Here is a 16,269-nt window from a genome sequence, read left to right as displayed (position 1 = left end):
TCCCATAGGTGTTCTTATAGTTTTGGAACTTTCCATTTTATATTTCTTTATGAGTTCCTTCACATACTTTTGTTGGTGAATCATTATTCCTTTCTCAGTTTGCTTAATTTGCAATCCAAGAAAGAAGTTCAGCTCATCCATCATGCTCATCTCGAACTCACCACTCATAAGGTCAGCAAAATACTTCACCAAAGATTCGTTAGTTGCACCAAAAATAATATCATCTACATATATTTGCACAACTAAAATGTCAGTTCCTTTAGATTTCAAAAACAAATTTTTGTCTATTTTACCTCTTTTAAAATCATTATCTAACAGGAACCTGGACAACCTCTCATACCATGCCCTTGGTGCTTGTTTCAGCCCATAGAGAGCTTTATCAAGTTTATAGACATGATTTGAGAATTTTGGATCTTCAAATCCAGGAGGTTGTTTTACATAGACGTCCTCTTTTAATAGAACATTTAGAAATGCACATTTGACGTCCATCTGAAATAACTTAATTTCCATAAAGGCTGCAAAAGTAATAAGAATGCGTTTAGCTTCTAACTTGGCAACTGGAGCAAATGTCTCATCAAAGTCTATGCCTTCTTATTGATTGTACCCCTTAACAACCAGTCTAGCCTTGCTTCTTACTATGATTCCATGTTCATCAAGCTTGTTTCTAAACACCCACTTTAGACCTATGACTTTCTGATGTTCCGGTCTAGGAACTAGGTGCCAAACTTTGTTTCTTTCGAATTCTCCTAGTTCAGCTTGCATTGTTATGATCCAATCTGCATCTTGTAAGGCTTCATCACAGTTCTTTGGTTCCAAAGTAGATAGGAACGAGAAAAATGCACAGAAGTTCCTTAACTGTGACCTAGTCTGAGTTCCTTTGGTTATGTCACTCATAATCATGTCCATTGGATGAGACTTTTGATGTTTCCAACGTTTAGGGGTAAAGTCTTTGATTGGATACAACTTTAACTTCCCAACTGGTAGTGATGATGAGGTAGATGGTGTTAAGAGGGAGTTAGTGAGGCCTGATGGTGATTTCAGCAAGTTTAAATGGAAGGTAGGTCAAAGATTTGCAAATAGTTTAGACTTTAAGGATGTTATAATTAAATATGCAGTTATGCAAGGGAGGGATTTGAAATACACTGTGAGTTGGAAAGACAGGCAGAGGTTGGGAGTGAAATGTGTTAGAGATTTCCCTTTTATGTGTACTATTCCATGCATTTAAGGGATTCCACATGGCTAGTGAAGACTGCAGTTGATTCACATACATGCCATAGGAATATGAGTAAGAATAGACAACTTAAAAAAACTTGGTTGGCAACTCAGTTGCTTGAGGTTTTCAGAGCTAGGCCACATTGGCCAGCTAAAGAGATTTTGAAGAAAAATGGTCTAATAACCTTGGCTGCAGTATATGTTGATGATATAATCATCACTGGTGATGATTCAACTTCAATTAGTTCCCTCAAAGCTCACCTGCATCACACCTTCACTATTATGGATTTGGAAAAACTTTCCTATTTTATTGGCCAAATCTAATTTATCAATCAAAGAGAAACTAGCATGGCCAAATCGTTTATGCCATAATAAGGGATCATTCTCAATGACACTAAGGCAAGTCAAACTGCTACTTGGAACTTCATTGAGATCCACAATATATGTGTTCCCTTTTCTGGTTCCTTCAAGAATAATATTGTTAGTGTCATTGTTAATGATTCTATAGAGATTAGAAGTAAAGCTAACTGAGTTACCTTTATCAGAAAATTGAGAAATACTTAACAAGTTGTGTTTAAGACCCTCGACTAAAAAAACATTTTCAATAGCATGGGAACTTGACCTTCCTACTTTACCTATAACAATGATTTCACCTTTCTTATTATCACCAAAGGTCACAGTTCCTCCATAGTAGGCATCCAGTGAGAGAAATTTAGATTTGTCTCCAGTCATATGCTTAGAACAACCACTGTCGAGGTACCAAGTGTTGTTCCCCCTCACTGGAACCTGCATGAAAACTAAGCGTTAGTTTCTGGAACCAAGGTTTCCTTGGGTTCCACTGTTTTGGAAGAAGAGTTATATTTCTTCATCCAGACCTATTCAGCATGCTCAGTATTCTTAAGAGTATCTTTATTTCTTTTAGGACATGTTGCTCGAAGATGTCCTGTACTACCACAATAGAAACATAATTTTTGACTAGGTAATTCCACATACTTCTTATTTCTTCTAGACTTCCTCGTATATCCTAGTACTTCTTTATTCTTGGTTTGAGCGTTAGCTATCCAAGATGGAATTTTGTTATTAATCACTTCTTTTCCTTTCCTGGCTCTTGCAAGTTCCTCCTCCAAGGTTTGGTTTTTTACTCTGACTTCTTCCAAATCTGATTTTAATTTCTCAAAATTTGGAAGTTGGCTTGCAATAGGAACTTCAGAGTCAGGAAAGTCAATTCCAAGTTTTAGCTGGGCTAGCTCTACATTTAACAGTATATTGTCATGTTTTAGTTTTTCAACTTGTTCTTTTAGAAGGACTTTTTTATCATATAAATCAAAGAATCTAGTTTGAACATCAGCTTTCATATTATCAACCCATTCACTATGTTCTTTGTGGATTTTTAAGGCTTGATCAGTTTGGAACTTCGACCTATTTAGTTCTTTACAATCCTCTTGAAGTTCCAGAATAATATCCATAAGACTTTCTTTATTTAAATGTTTGAGTTGTCGATAGTTATACCATACCTCAGATTCAAGTTCCTTCATACGAGCTTCATCATCAGTTTTAGCCATTAAACACAAGTTGGCTGTTTCTTTTATGGATTCTCCTTCTCCTTCATCTTCTGAATCAGAGTTTCCCCATGCAGCCATCATGACTTTTCTTACATCTTCCTTGGAGAATGATGATTTGTAATACTTGTTCTGTTCCTTGCCTTTGTAGTTGGCTTTCTCGTCCTCCTTAGGATTTGGGCAGTCTCTAAGAAGATGTTCTTTGGAACCGCATCTGTAGCATTTGAACTCTTTGGAACTTGGCTGTCCTCGTTTGTCCTTTTCTCCTCTTTTTCCTAGCATTCTCCTGAACCTCCGTACAAGCATGGCAGTCTCCATATCGTCATTTTCAGAGTCGCTTTATTCATAGGCCTTTAGGGCAAGGCTCTTGTTCTTGGAACTTTCAGAGTTTGCTCCAAGATGGAGTTCATGAGTGAGCAGGGAACCATTGAGCTGTTCAAGGTTGAACTTGGTGAAGTCCTTGGATTACTGCAGGGCAGTGACCTTGGATCTCCACCTCTCATCTTGAGGAAGACTTCTAAGGACTTTCCTTACCTGTTCATCAATGAATATGGACCTACCTAAAGATTCTAACTCATTGATAATGTTAGTAAATCTAGTGAACATATCCTGAATGGATTCTTTGTGTAGCATTTCAAATCTTTCATATTTTGACATTAATAAGTCAATTTTGGAACGTTTAACTTCACTCGTTCCTTCATGTGTCACTTGCAGTAAATCCCAAATCTTCTTTGTAGACTTACAACCCATGATTCTATTGTGCTCATGAGGTCCTAGTCCACAATGCAGGATTTTTACAGCTAGAGCATTTAACTTATATTTTTCATAATCTTCTTTATCAAATTCAGCTATTGGTTTAGGGATTACCTCTTTGTTTGCATTGGTTTTTATTACCTCGAAGTCACCACTTTAAATGATTCTCCATACTTGGTAATTTTCAGCTTTGATGAATATCTCCATTATATTCTTCCAGTATTAATAAAACTTGCCATTGAACATTGGTGGTCTTTGGGTAGAATACCCTTCTTCAAGTTTCTCGTGAGCATTCATCTCTTCAGGAACTTTACTCTACAAGGTTGCTTGTAACTTCGTCAGAACCTACTCTGATACCAATTGTTAGTTTAGATGAACTACTACGAGAGGGGGGTGAATGGTAGTAGGTTCCAATCGCGGAACTTAAGCGGAAATAAACAATAAAAACATAAAGAAACTTAAAGCACACAACAAGTTTTACGAGGAAACCATCCAGTGCCTAACTAGAAGTAAAACCTCGGCCCTATTGGGACTTATAAACGAATTCTACTATAATAGGCAACTATCCTAGTACAACCTATTACACAGACCTTTGCTTCGCAAGTTCCTCCTAAGACACTTGCTGATTGATAAGAACCTATCCTATCAGACTTAAGACAAACTCAGGCACCTTTTTCGACCCAAGACACACTCAGGTTCTTTCTCGACCTAAGACACACTTAGGTTCCTTTTTCCCACTATGCAACCCAAGACACACTCGGGGTGACTGACTACAACTCGAATTTTAGAGAATTCAAACTCATACACTCAAAAGTGAATTTAAGAGAATTCACAATCTCACCCCAAAACCAATTACAACACAAGGACACACTCTAACACATAAATGAAAAGCTACACATGAAACCCGAAATCAAAATGATAAAGCTCAAACCTTTGGCAAACTTACTCTTAAGCACTAAGTGGTTTTCACGCTTAAAACTCTCACTTTTGCTTCACTGAATTTCTTCTATATTTATAGAGGTCTTCCAGCTCACAAAGCAAGGTTTTTGTAAACAAGATAAGTTAAACTGAAATCTAATCTTATCTCTTTAAACACAGAAACCAAACAGATTTAATTCCGTTTTATTTAAAGACCAAATCTTATCAAATTCGTTTTAATTAAAAGATAAGTTTTTATGAAAAAGATAAAACCAAGTTAAATCAGATTTTATAAGATAAAATCAATTAAGTACTTTTTCATAAAACTAAAGTTATCTTTTACGAATTAATTAGTTTGCCAAGCTTTATCTGATTTCTAATAAGTTCCATGCATATCTATCATTTATATGTTTACATCATCCTACAAAAACAAACTTATCTTTTACACAACTATAAGTTATGAAGTCCATCTTCTTCAGTTGATATCTTGATCTTTGCATTGATCCTTGGTTATTGAGGCTTGCCCCTGCATTACACCGGAACCAAGTCGTTACAACCCGTTTTGAAGTTCCTGTTGAGAAACTTCGAGAAGTTCCATTGCTGGAACTCTTCTTCTGTCTTTTACTTGTCCTCATGGATCTTCTAAAGTTCCTTTGTCCCAGTTCCTACTTCAGCCCTCTATGCTTACTGAACCTGCCAACATCACAACACTAGAAAATCCTTATTAAAGGGAGTTTGCTCAATTCTTAACATCATCATCAAAACTTCATAAAGGTCAACATTTATCCAAATAAATTGTACGTGTTAGACTAAATAATTAGTACGAGTTGTTACCTACATTACACAACATTTGATGAAAAAGTGGAATGTAAAGGGTTGATTTCCTTGCAGTACTACCTGATGGCAGCTTTTGGTTTTAATAAAAATCAATTTTCAGAGATATTGATGGTTGTTGGAGCCGGTTCAATTGTTTATCAGGTATGTCTTATACAACAGAATAATATATTGGTAATTATGATTATATATAGCAGTCACACTGAACAAATACAGATCAAGAAGCTTATGCGAGCTGCTAATGCCAGAAAATAATACACTGAATCGCTTGTCTACTTTCTTTCTTGATTGTCTTCTAATTTTTGTTCTGTCTTAGATATTATGCGCAGCATAACTTGCATCAACATCTTATGTAAGTGATGGATCAAGTTCTATTTGTCTAAATAATTGTAAAAACTGAATACACTCAATTAACTAATTGAAATACCTTTTGCCGGCATTGTTCTATGGTTTTGCTTGGGTAAGCACATCTAAAACTTTTTGTTAGCACCCTGGAAGTGGGGATGATTATATTATACTCTAGGTTCTAATTTACCAAAGCCACATCAATGAACATGTACTCAGTATACAAGTGATTGACTGAGTATAGCTGGCAACATTAGATTTACCCTGAGGATATTCATAACCTTCTACCTGCACTAATATTCTTTCGAAACAGATCAAGCAGAGCGAAACACAATCCGCGACCAGATCATAAACAGCCTTAACAAGCGATTTGATACATCATGGTCAGGGAGTTCCGAAGAGTGTTTTGATAATCTCGACAAGGAGGCAATCAATATTAAGCTAAACTTTTAGCCCGGCGACGAGACAACAACACTTGGCGTTCCAACTTTTCGCCAAGTGTCGTGCCACGTAGGATAGAATTATATAGAATTCAATTTGTAGGATAAAAAAGTAGTTTAGAATTTTATTTTCAATCAAATTTGGATAGAATTTTAGGATAAAATTGTTAATTTAGAGTTTTATTTTTTATAAAGTACCAATATTTCATATGTACAAATTGAATTACTACCTCCGTTACATATTATTTGCAACGATTAGACATTTTTCCTCTCTACTTTATGTCAAATCGTTGCAAATAATGCGTAACGGAGGAAATATAATTTTATTAAAAAAAATAGATTATAACTGTCATAAATTATCATATAAATTTATTTTTTGTATCATAATATTTTTTTGGAGCGAAAGAATTAGTTCAAAATGTACCACATCCATGGTTTATAATATATTCTAATCAATTAAAATAATATACTTCACAATCTAATATAATTTTATTACTGTGTGTAGACCTATCAATCAGGTCGGGTCACGAGTCATTTCAGACAAGGTCACAACAACAAAAATTGGCATAATTACAACCTTTGTTCAAAACTCCATGTCTCCATCCCAACCAGGGAATTTTTGGCTCAAACTCTCTTTACGATTCTTATCGTGTTAATTGCTTGTAATTTGTAAAGTTAGGCATAGTTTTTAACCTTTGTTAATGGTGCAAAGCATAATATTTACACAGCAACTTGCAAGACAATCAACTAAGATATTTAAACATACACTATCAATTTTAATACGATTAAGATATAAAATTATACATAAATAAATTAAATTGTAACAAATACTTTATCTTCTGTTTATGCAAATCTCCATAAGGACATCTAAGAATTTGTTAGGTTTGAGGGGTAATAACAATCATTCTACCAATAGCATATAAAACAACTAAGAACAATGATAAATCAATAAGTAATCAATAAGTAAGCAATAAATATTCAATTACATAAAGAAGATGAGTTTAGAGATACAATACTAAGTAAGGACATGCCTCCTTGTTCAGTAGGGATGCAATTCCGTAGATAACAGTAGAGCAAATTGTTTATATTTAAGTATATGCGAACGTACATGAGTGTTAAAATGCCTAATTCTTCTTATTTATACCTAGGGATCTCTAGGGTTTACAAATATATTCAGAATATATTTCAAATGTATAGGATCTTCTTGGTTTATCTTGTTTCCCGCTCTGTAGGTGTATCTTTGTAAAGTATCTCCTTGATTGATACGCTTGATGCTGCTTTCCTTGTTTATTCCAATCAAGCCGTTTTGCGTATTCTTGCTGATTTATTGATCTTGGACTGGTGCCCTAAGTACAATGGGTCGTGTGATTATACGGGCCCAACAATTGCCCCTAATTTTTATTTTCAAGTATTGGAAGTGAAAATTACCTAAAAAAGCTGTTAGAAGGATTTTGAATTTTTCAGAAATTATTCCAACGGTTAGCAAAATAGGAAACGTGGTGGCGATTCTAAAGAAACTTCCTCGATAACTGTACATGGCGGTTTATTTCTTTCTTTGGTATTTATTGGGTGTGCAGGCTCTTATCTAATCACTTCATTGCTTTGCCCCAATTTCAATTTTCATGAGGTATTTTCTCTCTCTTCTCTGTTTCCTCTGTTTCTTTACTTTGTTGTTTTCTTTTTGTTTTGTGATGGATGATCATGTAAAAGTGGTGTTTGCTGGGGTGGATGAGGGTGTGAAAAAGTCGTCCTTGGTAGCGCAGAACGTCTTCCCTGCTAAGGATGTTTATCCTTCCACCATGACGAAAGAAGAAGTTCAGAACATCGCTGCTGTTGCGCGATTCCCTGATGGGGTTGTGGTAAAAATCCCGCCTTCTAGGGAGAGGGCTGACTGGACTGTCCCTGGTTGGGTGTGCTTCTTTGAGTATCCCTTTGCAATTGGGCATACTTCCCCTTTTTCTTCTCTTGTTCGTCAATTTCTTTCTAGGGTTAGGGTTTCGCCTTGTCAGTTATTGCCCCAAACTTGGAGGGTTTTGAGAATTTTGGATTTGCTGAATGCAAAATTTGGTATAGAACTTGATGTGAGGGATTTGTGTTATCCTTATACTATTAGGACCACTAGTAAGGGTTGGGTTGGTCTTCGTTCGAAAGATGGTGTTGGTCCTTTGGTGACTGACTTGGAGAAGGCGTTTGACAAGAAGTGGTATCACAAGTTCTTCTTTGTGAGGATTGATTCGTTGGGTGATGATTGTGATTTTTTAATTGACATTGTGGAGGCTGAAGGTATTTTGTTTCCTTATTTCCTTGTGTTTTGCTCTCCTTCTTTGTTGATTTGGGCTTATTTGCTTGATGGTTGCAGTGAGTAAATTAAAGCAGCGTTCTCAGTCTCCGTCCCTAATAGACAAGTTGTACGAGTTGAGTGCAGACAAGAGATCTTTCATCAAATTGACGCAGTCAGAGGCGGTTATCTAGATCAAGTCCTTGGACGATTCTGATTCTGAGCAGAAAGTTGCCCCAACTATGTCTCAAGGTATGTTTTTTCTCTTTTCTGATGTGCTTGTGATTTTTTGTTGTGTCATTCCCTGTAGATGTATCTTGTTGCAAGTCTGTTTTGCCCTTGTTAATAATTTAGTTAGTTCCCAGTTTGTTTGTCCTTTCTGAGGTGGTTATGTACCTTGCTGAGTATGTTTGTTGTGTTCCTTGCTGAATATGTTTGTTATGTTCCTTGCTGTATTCCCTTTTGAATTCTGCCATGCTCCTTGTAGATACTTCGAGGTCACTAAGGTCTCATGACCTTCTTAGCTCGTCCTCTCTCTTAGGTCGCCTTAAACATCGCTCCTCTCCTCAAACTACGGAGGCCGTTCCTCTCAAAACGGTTGCTCCAAAGAGCGGTCCTCCTCCACCTCCACCTCGTACTGGCCTTAAGAGGAAGTTGGAGGTGCCTATTGATGTTGATGTGCTGATATCTCTTTTGATTCCTTGGCTCCGCATGTGGATACCCTACTGTTTCCGTCCTTCAAGGATCTCCAGTCCTCGCAGACTTTTGCTGACCTTTTTTAAGAGGCTGCTGTGCAGTCTTTCCAGATATGGTATACTCCGAAAAAAAAACAAAAATTTAATAAACATGATTATATCGGGTTGCGCATTTCTTACTTGATTCCGTATTCTGCAGAGCCTTCAGTCTTGTTTGGGCATACTGAGCAAAGTGTCAGAGTTTACTCGGGTGTATGAGGCTGTGAAGAAGGAGCATGATGCCCTTTCTGACAGGTACAAGGCTGCTACTGATGCTCTGAAGGCTGAACGTGCTAGGCATAGAGAATGCATTACTAAACGTGATGGGATGAAGAGAACCTTGAAGGAGGCTGGAAACAAGGTTGTTGATGCTGCAGCGTATTACTTTGGGAAGGCTCGTCTTTAAATGATGGAGGAGTTTTAGCAAGGAAAGCATGAGGCCTGGGATTATGATGCTGATAAGGCCGCCTATGAGATTGCGTTTCCTGCAGGGACTGCTGCTTTTGGCACATTGTTGCTGAGCTATGCTGATGAGGAAGTGAATTCTCCTCATTACGCCGAGGTTAGGGATGTCCCGGAGAGTACGAAGTTTGTTGCTGAGGAAGTGGTCCCTACTGATGACATGGACGAGAATTAGTTTCAATGGTGCTGTGTCACCTTTAAAAAAAATTGTTAACTTTGAAGGATGTTTGTTTTTACTGCCTTAGTGCAGTTGGATAATTTTATTTTGTCTTTGTGCTACACTTTTGTAGTTGGATAATTTGTCTGTTTTGTTGCTTTGTAACTAAGTAATTCTGCCTCTTTTGCTATGTTGATCTGTATATATGTTTCGTACTGTATCCTTGTTGTATTACAATCGTATTACAGTTGTATTACAGTTGTAATATGAATGTATGCGCGTAGTGTTGCTTACATGTGTTTGCTTGTTGGTTTGTTCCTTGCAGGGATGACTAACTCTTGCTCTTGTGATGACCTGTTGCGCTCTTGCCTAGTAGTTTAGGTGTTGTTCCTTGCAAAACAGAATAATGTGAGGGGTGGCCGTGGGTTTCCCCAACGGCCCTCCGATGCCAAATTCAGTACTCGTAATGATCATAAATTGAATTGACAAAGTGTGAGTAGAGAGGAGTACCTTTCGTGCTGATTTTGACTGTTGGAGATTTTTGCGTTTTTTTGTTTTTCTTCTTTTTTCTTTTTTTTTTTTGGTTTTTTGCTTGTTTTTCTTTTTTTTTTTTTTTTTTTTTTTTTTTTTTTTTTTTTTTTTGTAAAAAGAGACAAAATTGAAATGGTAATTACGTACCTTCGCTCTTCAGAAATGATATAGCTTTAAGTGCTCTGCATTCCAGCTTCGTTGTACCTCTTTTCCTTCTGCATTTCTGAGTCTGTAGGCTCCATTGTCTACCACCTTAATGATCTCGTAAGTTCCTTCCCAGTTGGGTGCTAATTTCCCTGCGTTTACTTCCCTGGTATTTTCGTTTACCTTTCTGAGAACCCAATCTCCTAGCTTGAAGACTTTTGTTCTGACATTCTTGTTGAAGGATTTTACTACTTCTTGCTGATATGCTGCCATTCTCATTTTTGCGTCTTCTCTAAGTTCTTCCACTGTGTCTAGGTTGTGAGTTAACCTGTACCTTGCTGTGGGGACCTCTACCTCTGTTGGGATCACTGCTTCACATCCGTACACCAACGAGAATGGGGTGTGGCCTGTAGCGCCTTTTGGAGTTGTTCTGTCTGCCCATAGTATGTTGGGTAGTTCGTCTGCCCATTTCCCTTTTGCTCCTTCCAGCCTTTTCTTCATGTTACCTATAAGGACTTTATTGCTTGACTCTGCCTATCCATTTTCTTGTGGGTACCTAGGTGTAGACGTGACGAGGGAGATGTTCCATTTCTTACAGAACTTTGTAGTCTTATTGCTGATGAACTGGGATCCATTGTCTGTAATGATCTCTGCTGGTACCCCGAATCTACTTAGGATGTTTCTTTTTATAAACGATATGACGTGCTTATCCTTGATTTCCTTGTATGATTCCGCTTTGATCCATTTTAAAAAGTAGTCTGTCATTGCTAGGAAGTATACTCTTTGTCCTGGTGATGGAGGTAGTTTCACTATATCCATTCCCCACTTCATGAATGGCCAAGGTGTCAGTGTTGGATGTAGCTCTTCTGATGGCTTGTGTGTCAAGGGTGCGTGATTGTGGCATGCTAGGCACTTCTTGGCGAATTCTGCTGCGTCCTTTCTCATGCTGGGCCAGTAGTATCCCATTCTAAGTGCTGTGTTGGCTAAATTCCTTCCTCCAGAATGATTTCCGCATTCTCCACTGTGTAAAGACTGTTAAACTTGCTGTGCTTCCTTTTCTTCTAGGCATCGTAAGAAGGGGCCTGCTGCAGATTTCTTAAGGAGTACGTTGCTGATTAGGCAGTACTTGGAGGCTTTTTGAGCAAGTGCTTGAGTTGCTACTTTCCCTGTTGGTTTCGTCATGCCCAAGAGGTATTCTTTCAGTGGTGTTATCCAGCTGTTGCCTTCTTTCTCCGTAGGGTTTTCTTGAACTTCATAGACGCTCATAGTCGATTCTCTTTCTATGGCTGGAGAGAGTACGTGCACTAGGGGAATAGCTCCAAATTCTTCTCGGTTGATGTTTGATCCCAAGTTTGCTAGGGCGTCTGCTTCAATGTTCAAGTTTCTGGGTACTTGATCTATCTTGAATTCCTTGAACTCCTTAATGAGCTTCTTTGTGATTTCCAGGTAGGTTATCATCCTGGTATCCTTTGCTGCATATTCTCCATTGATTTGATTTACCATGAGTAAGGAGTCTAAAATTACCTCTAGATGTTGTATCTTCATGTCCTTTGCAATTGTTAATCCTATAATTAGCGCTTCGTACTCAGCTTCATTATTGGTGGCCTTGAAGTTGCACCTTATTGCCTGTGCTATCTTGTCTCCTTGGGGTGATGTTAGTACTACTCCTAGGCCCACTCCACGTATGTTTGCTGCGCCATCTGTATGGAGTATCCATTTCTGTGTAGTTTTTGGTTCCTATAGTGCCAATACTTCTTTTTGTGCTTCTTCCTCAAGAGTTGGGCTGAAGTCTGCTACGAAGTCTGCCAAGGCTTGTGATTTGATTGCAGTCCTGGGCTCGTACTGTATATTGTACCTGCTCAGATGTAAGGCCCATTTCTCCATCTTTCCTGACATTTCTGGCTTTCTCATGATAGCTTTGATGGGGTAGTTGGTGCGTACTCGTATGGAGTGGCTTTCAAAGTATGGGCGTAACTTTACTGAAGCAGTAACTAAGTCTAAAATGATCTTCTCTAATGGTGCATACCTCGTTTCCGCACTGAGTAGGGTCTTGCTTACGTAGTAGATTGGGAATTGCTCCTTGTCCTCTTCTCTTGTGAGGACTGCGCTGATCGTCCCTTCAGACACTGCGAGGTACAGCTGGAGTGGCTCTCCTTCTTTAGGCTTAGATAGAACCAACGGGTTGGCCAAAATATTCTTTCAGCTTCTAAAATGCTTCTTCGTGCTCCTGCTCCCACTTGAATTCTTTATTCTTCTTCAGTACTTCGTAAAAGGCTCTATTCTTGTCTGAAGATTTTGAAATGAACCTATTCAGTGCCGCAATTTTCCCTTTTAAGCTTTGTACGTCCTTCTTCGACTTTGGTCGCTCTAGGTCTAGGATGACTTTGACTTGGTCTGGGCTGGCTTCTATTCCTCTTTGCGTAACCATGTATCCTAGGAACTTTCCTGACTGTACTCCAAATGTGCACTTTGTGGGGTTCAACTTCATGTCGTACTGCTTCAAGATGGCAAATGCTTCTCTAAGGTCTCTGACGTGATCTTCTGCCTTTTTGGACTTAACTACCATGTCGTCTATGTAGACCTCTATTGTATTCCCTATTTGCTCTTCGAACATCTTGTTCACCAACCTTTGATATGTTGCTCCTTCCTTCTTCAATCCAAAAGGCATTACCTTGTAGCAGTATATTCCTTGACTAGTAATGAAAGCGATTTTCTCTTGGTCATCCTTGTGCATAAGGATTTGATTGTAACCACTGTACGCGTCCATGAAGGATAGTAGCTCGTGCCCTGCTGTGGCGTCTACCATGGCATCAATATTAGGTAGAGGGAACGGATCCTTTGGGCATGCCTTGTTGATATCTGTGAAGTCTATACAGATTCGCCATTTTCCGTTCTTCTTCCTGACTACTACTACATTAGCGAGCCATTCTGGGTACTTTACTTCTCTAATCTTTCCAGTCTTCAATAGGTTTTGGATTTCCTCATTAATAATCTTGTTCCTTTCTGGCGCAAATTTCCTTCTCTTCTGCTTTAGTGGTGTATGTAGTGGATCTACATTCAGCTTGTGAGTAATTACATCTGGAGAGATGCCTTTCATGTCTTCATGGGTCCAAGCGAATGCGTCTTTTTCCTCTTCTAAAAAGTCATATATTTGTTGTCTGAGTTCTGACTTCAATTCTGATCCTATTCTGACCTTTTGGTCTGGATGTTAGGGGTTTAACTGGACTTCTGTAGCTTCTTGTTCTTATGCTATGCTCACCTTTTCTTGGCCCAGTTGACCCTCTGATTGCTATGCTGAACTCTTTTCTGCAGATGTTGCTTTTAGTGCGATCTTGTAACATTCCTTAGCTTCCCTAGGATCTCCTCTGATTTCTTAGATACCCCACCTGGTAGGAAACTTAATGACTTGATGGTACGTAGAGGGGATGGCCTTCATCTCATGTATCCAGGGTCTGCCTAAGATCATATTGTACGAAGACAGAGTGTCAATCACTAGGAACTTGACCTGTAGGTTGATTCCTTTTGCGTATGTGGCCAATGTAATCTCTCCACTTGTCTTCTTGGTTTCCCCACTGAACTCCACTAACATTGTAGACTTGTTAACGATGTTCTTTTCGTCTATGTTCATATGTTTCAGAGTGTCAAGCATGATGATGTTTGCAGAGCTTCCATTGTCAACTAGGATTCTCTTGATCATGCAGTTTCCAACTGGGAGTGAAATCACTAGGTCGTCATGATGGCCTTCTACTACATCGCTTTCTTCAAACATGATGGGAATGTCTATCTTGGATTTCTCCTTCTTGTCAGGTTGATCCTTGTTACTCTCCTTTGCATGCCGCTTTGCTGCTGAGTATGTTAAACCACATACTTTTGATCCTCCTGATATGAAACAGATGGTTTTGACAATTGGAGGACCTCCTTGCTTAGATTCTCTTTCTTTCCCTGAATCATTTAGATCTATCTGACAGGATCTCTTTGAGGTAGCCTTTTTTTAGCAGGTATGCAACTTCCTTTCTGAGCGCGACACATTCATCAGTAGTGTGGCCGATATCTGAATGGAAATCACACCATCTGGATGGATCTTTCTTTTCTCCAGGCCTGTCACTCTTCCAGGTCCATTGCACAGTATCTCCCATCTTATTTAGGGTCCTAATTACTCCTGCAGGATTAACATTGAAGCAATACTCATGTAACTTAGGTGGGAGTTCAGGATCTTCCCTCCAATTAGAAAATTCTTCTTCGACAGCATTGACTGATCCCTCCTCAAAGCGGGAACGCTGATACGGCTTGAATCGATGGTCCCTTCTAGGAAAATTATTGTTCCTTCTTGACTGGCGATCTGGTTCGGGAGTCTTTCTTGCATAGGCATCTTCCTCAAATCTGACTTGAGACATAGCTTTGGCGTGCACATCTTCAAAGGTTGTACAGGGATATTTGGTCAACTCCTTGTAGAGCTCACTATGGTCTAGTAGTCCTCTTCTGAATGCTTTGATTGTTGTAGGAGCATCACACTTGTGTATCCCAATCTTTTCCCTGTTGAACCTGTTAAGATAATCCCTCAAGGATTCACCATGTCTCTCCACAACACGGTATAGATCTGAAGATTGCTTCTCGATCTTTCTGCTGCTAGCAAACTGGATCTTGAATAGGTTCACCATTCCTGCAAAAGATCGAATTGTCCCATTATCTAAATTAATGAACCAAGTTAGAGCTCGACCTGATAGCGTGGCTCCAAAGCCTTTGCACATGATAGCTTCCCTTATATCTCTAGGGATTGAGCTTGTCATCATTTTTTGTTTGTAGAGGGACACATGCTCATCAGGGTCTGTTGTTCCATCATACATGGTAATGTTGGGTGTGCTGAACCTCTTCGGCACCTCTACCATGGTGATCTCTTCTGAGAAGGGAGATTCTATATAGCCATCTGCTGCCTCTTCTTCCATGGGTTTCGGCATTCCAGGAATTTTTGCGATTTTGGCCTTGATTGCCTTGAGGTATTCCTTGACCATCTTCTCTACTTTTCCCTCTTCGGCTCCTTCATGATTGTTCTTTTTGGGGGTTCCTGCATCCAAAAAGTCTAGATCCAGGGTTGCTTCCCTGTTATTAGATCCTTTTTCCCCGTTAGGGGTGTGAAAGGTTTCGGACATGTCAAGCTGCATGGCTATATTTTCAGTGCTCTTTCTGGTGTTAACGGTTTTAGATGCGACTAAATGTATTTGGCTGCAAAAGGCTTCATTTTGTTTGGTAAGACTGGTGAGTTTGGCTTCAGTTTGGACTTTTTGAGCCAGCAGTGTTTCAATTTGGCTTTTCTACTAGTCTAAAGTTTGGCGGAATGCGTTCATTCCTTCATTAATTTTGGCAATGGTAAAGGGTACTGGTTGCCCGGTCATGGTGTTTGTCTTGGTTTTTTGGCGAATTGGTAGGTTAATTGATTATCAGCCCCACGGTGGGCGCCAAATTATTTATGCAAATCTCAATAAGGACATCTAAGAATTTGCTAGGTTTGAGGGGTAATAACAATCATTCTACCAATAGCATATAAAACAACTAAGAACGATGATAAATCAATAAGTAATCAATAAGTAAGCAATAAATATTCAATTACATAAAGAAGATGAGTTTAGAGATACAATACTGAGTAAGGACAGGCCTCCTTGTTCAGTAGGGATGCAATTCCGTAGATAATAGTAGAGCAAATTGTTTATATTTAAGTATATGCGAATGTACATGAGTGTTAAAATGCCTAATTCTTATTATTTATACCGAGGGATCTCTAGGGTTTACAAATATATTCAGAATATATTTCAAATGTATAGGATCTTCTTGGTTTGTCTTGTTTCCTGCTCTGTAGGTGTATCTTTGGCAAGTATCTCCTTGATTGATACGCTTGATGCTGCTTTCC

General features: G+C 38.7%; 1 protein-coding gene across 1 annotated transcript; it reads right to left on the bottom strand.

The window, feature by feature from the left end:
- Positions 1–13,740: 13,740 nt before the first annotated feature.
- LOC110704094 lies at positions 13,741–15,526 on the bottom strand. The gene is made up of 2 exons (XM_021881873.1): positions 14,395–15,526; positions 13,741–14,309 (listed from the first exon to the last, which is right to left on the bottom strand). Exons 1-2 carry the CDS (start codon positions 15,524–15,526, stop codon positions 13,741–13,743), a joined length of 1,701 nt encoding a protein of 566 aa, XP_021737565.1.
- Between the last annotated feature and the right edge of the window lie 743 nt (positions 15,527–16,269).

This window comes from Chenopodium quinoa, unplaced genomic scaffold (assembly GCF_001683475.1).
Source record: "Chenopodium quinoa cultivar QQ74 unplaced genomic scaffold, ASM168347v1, whole genome shotgun sequence".
NCBI lineage: Eukaryota > Viridiplantae > Streptophyta > Magnoliopsida > Caryophyllales > Amaranthaceae > Chenopodium > Chenopodium quinoa.
The sequence above is the reverse complement of the archived record's forward strand: the minus strand, read 5'-3'. Positions and strand labels throughout refer to the sequence as shown.

What these genes read in the sequence shown, in the direction of transcription:
- LOC110704094 (XM_021881873.1), bottom strand. Translation starts at nt 15,526, where the DNA reads ATGCAGCTTGACATGTCCGAAACCTTTCACACCCCTAACGGGGAAAAA. An exon ending in CGGCCACACTACTGATGAAT is followed by an intron (nt 14,310 to 14,394) that starts GTGTCGCGCTCA and finishes TAAATGATTCAG; the next exon opens with GGAAAGAAAGAGAATCTAAG.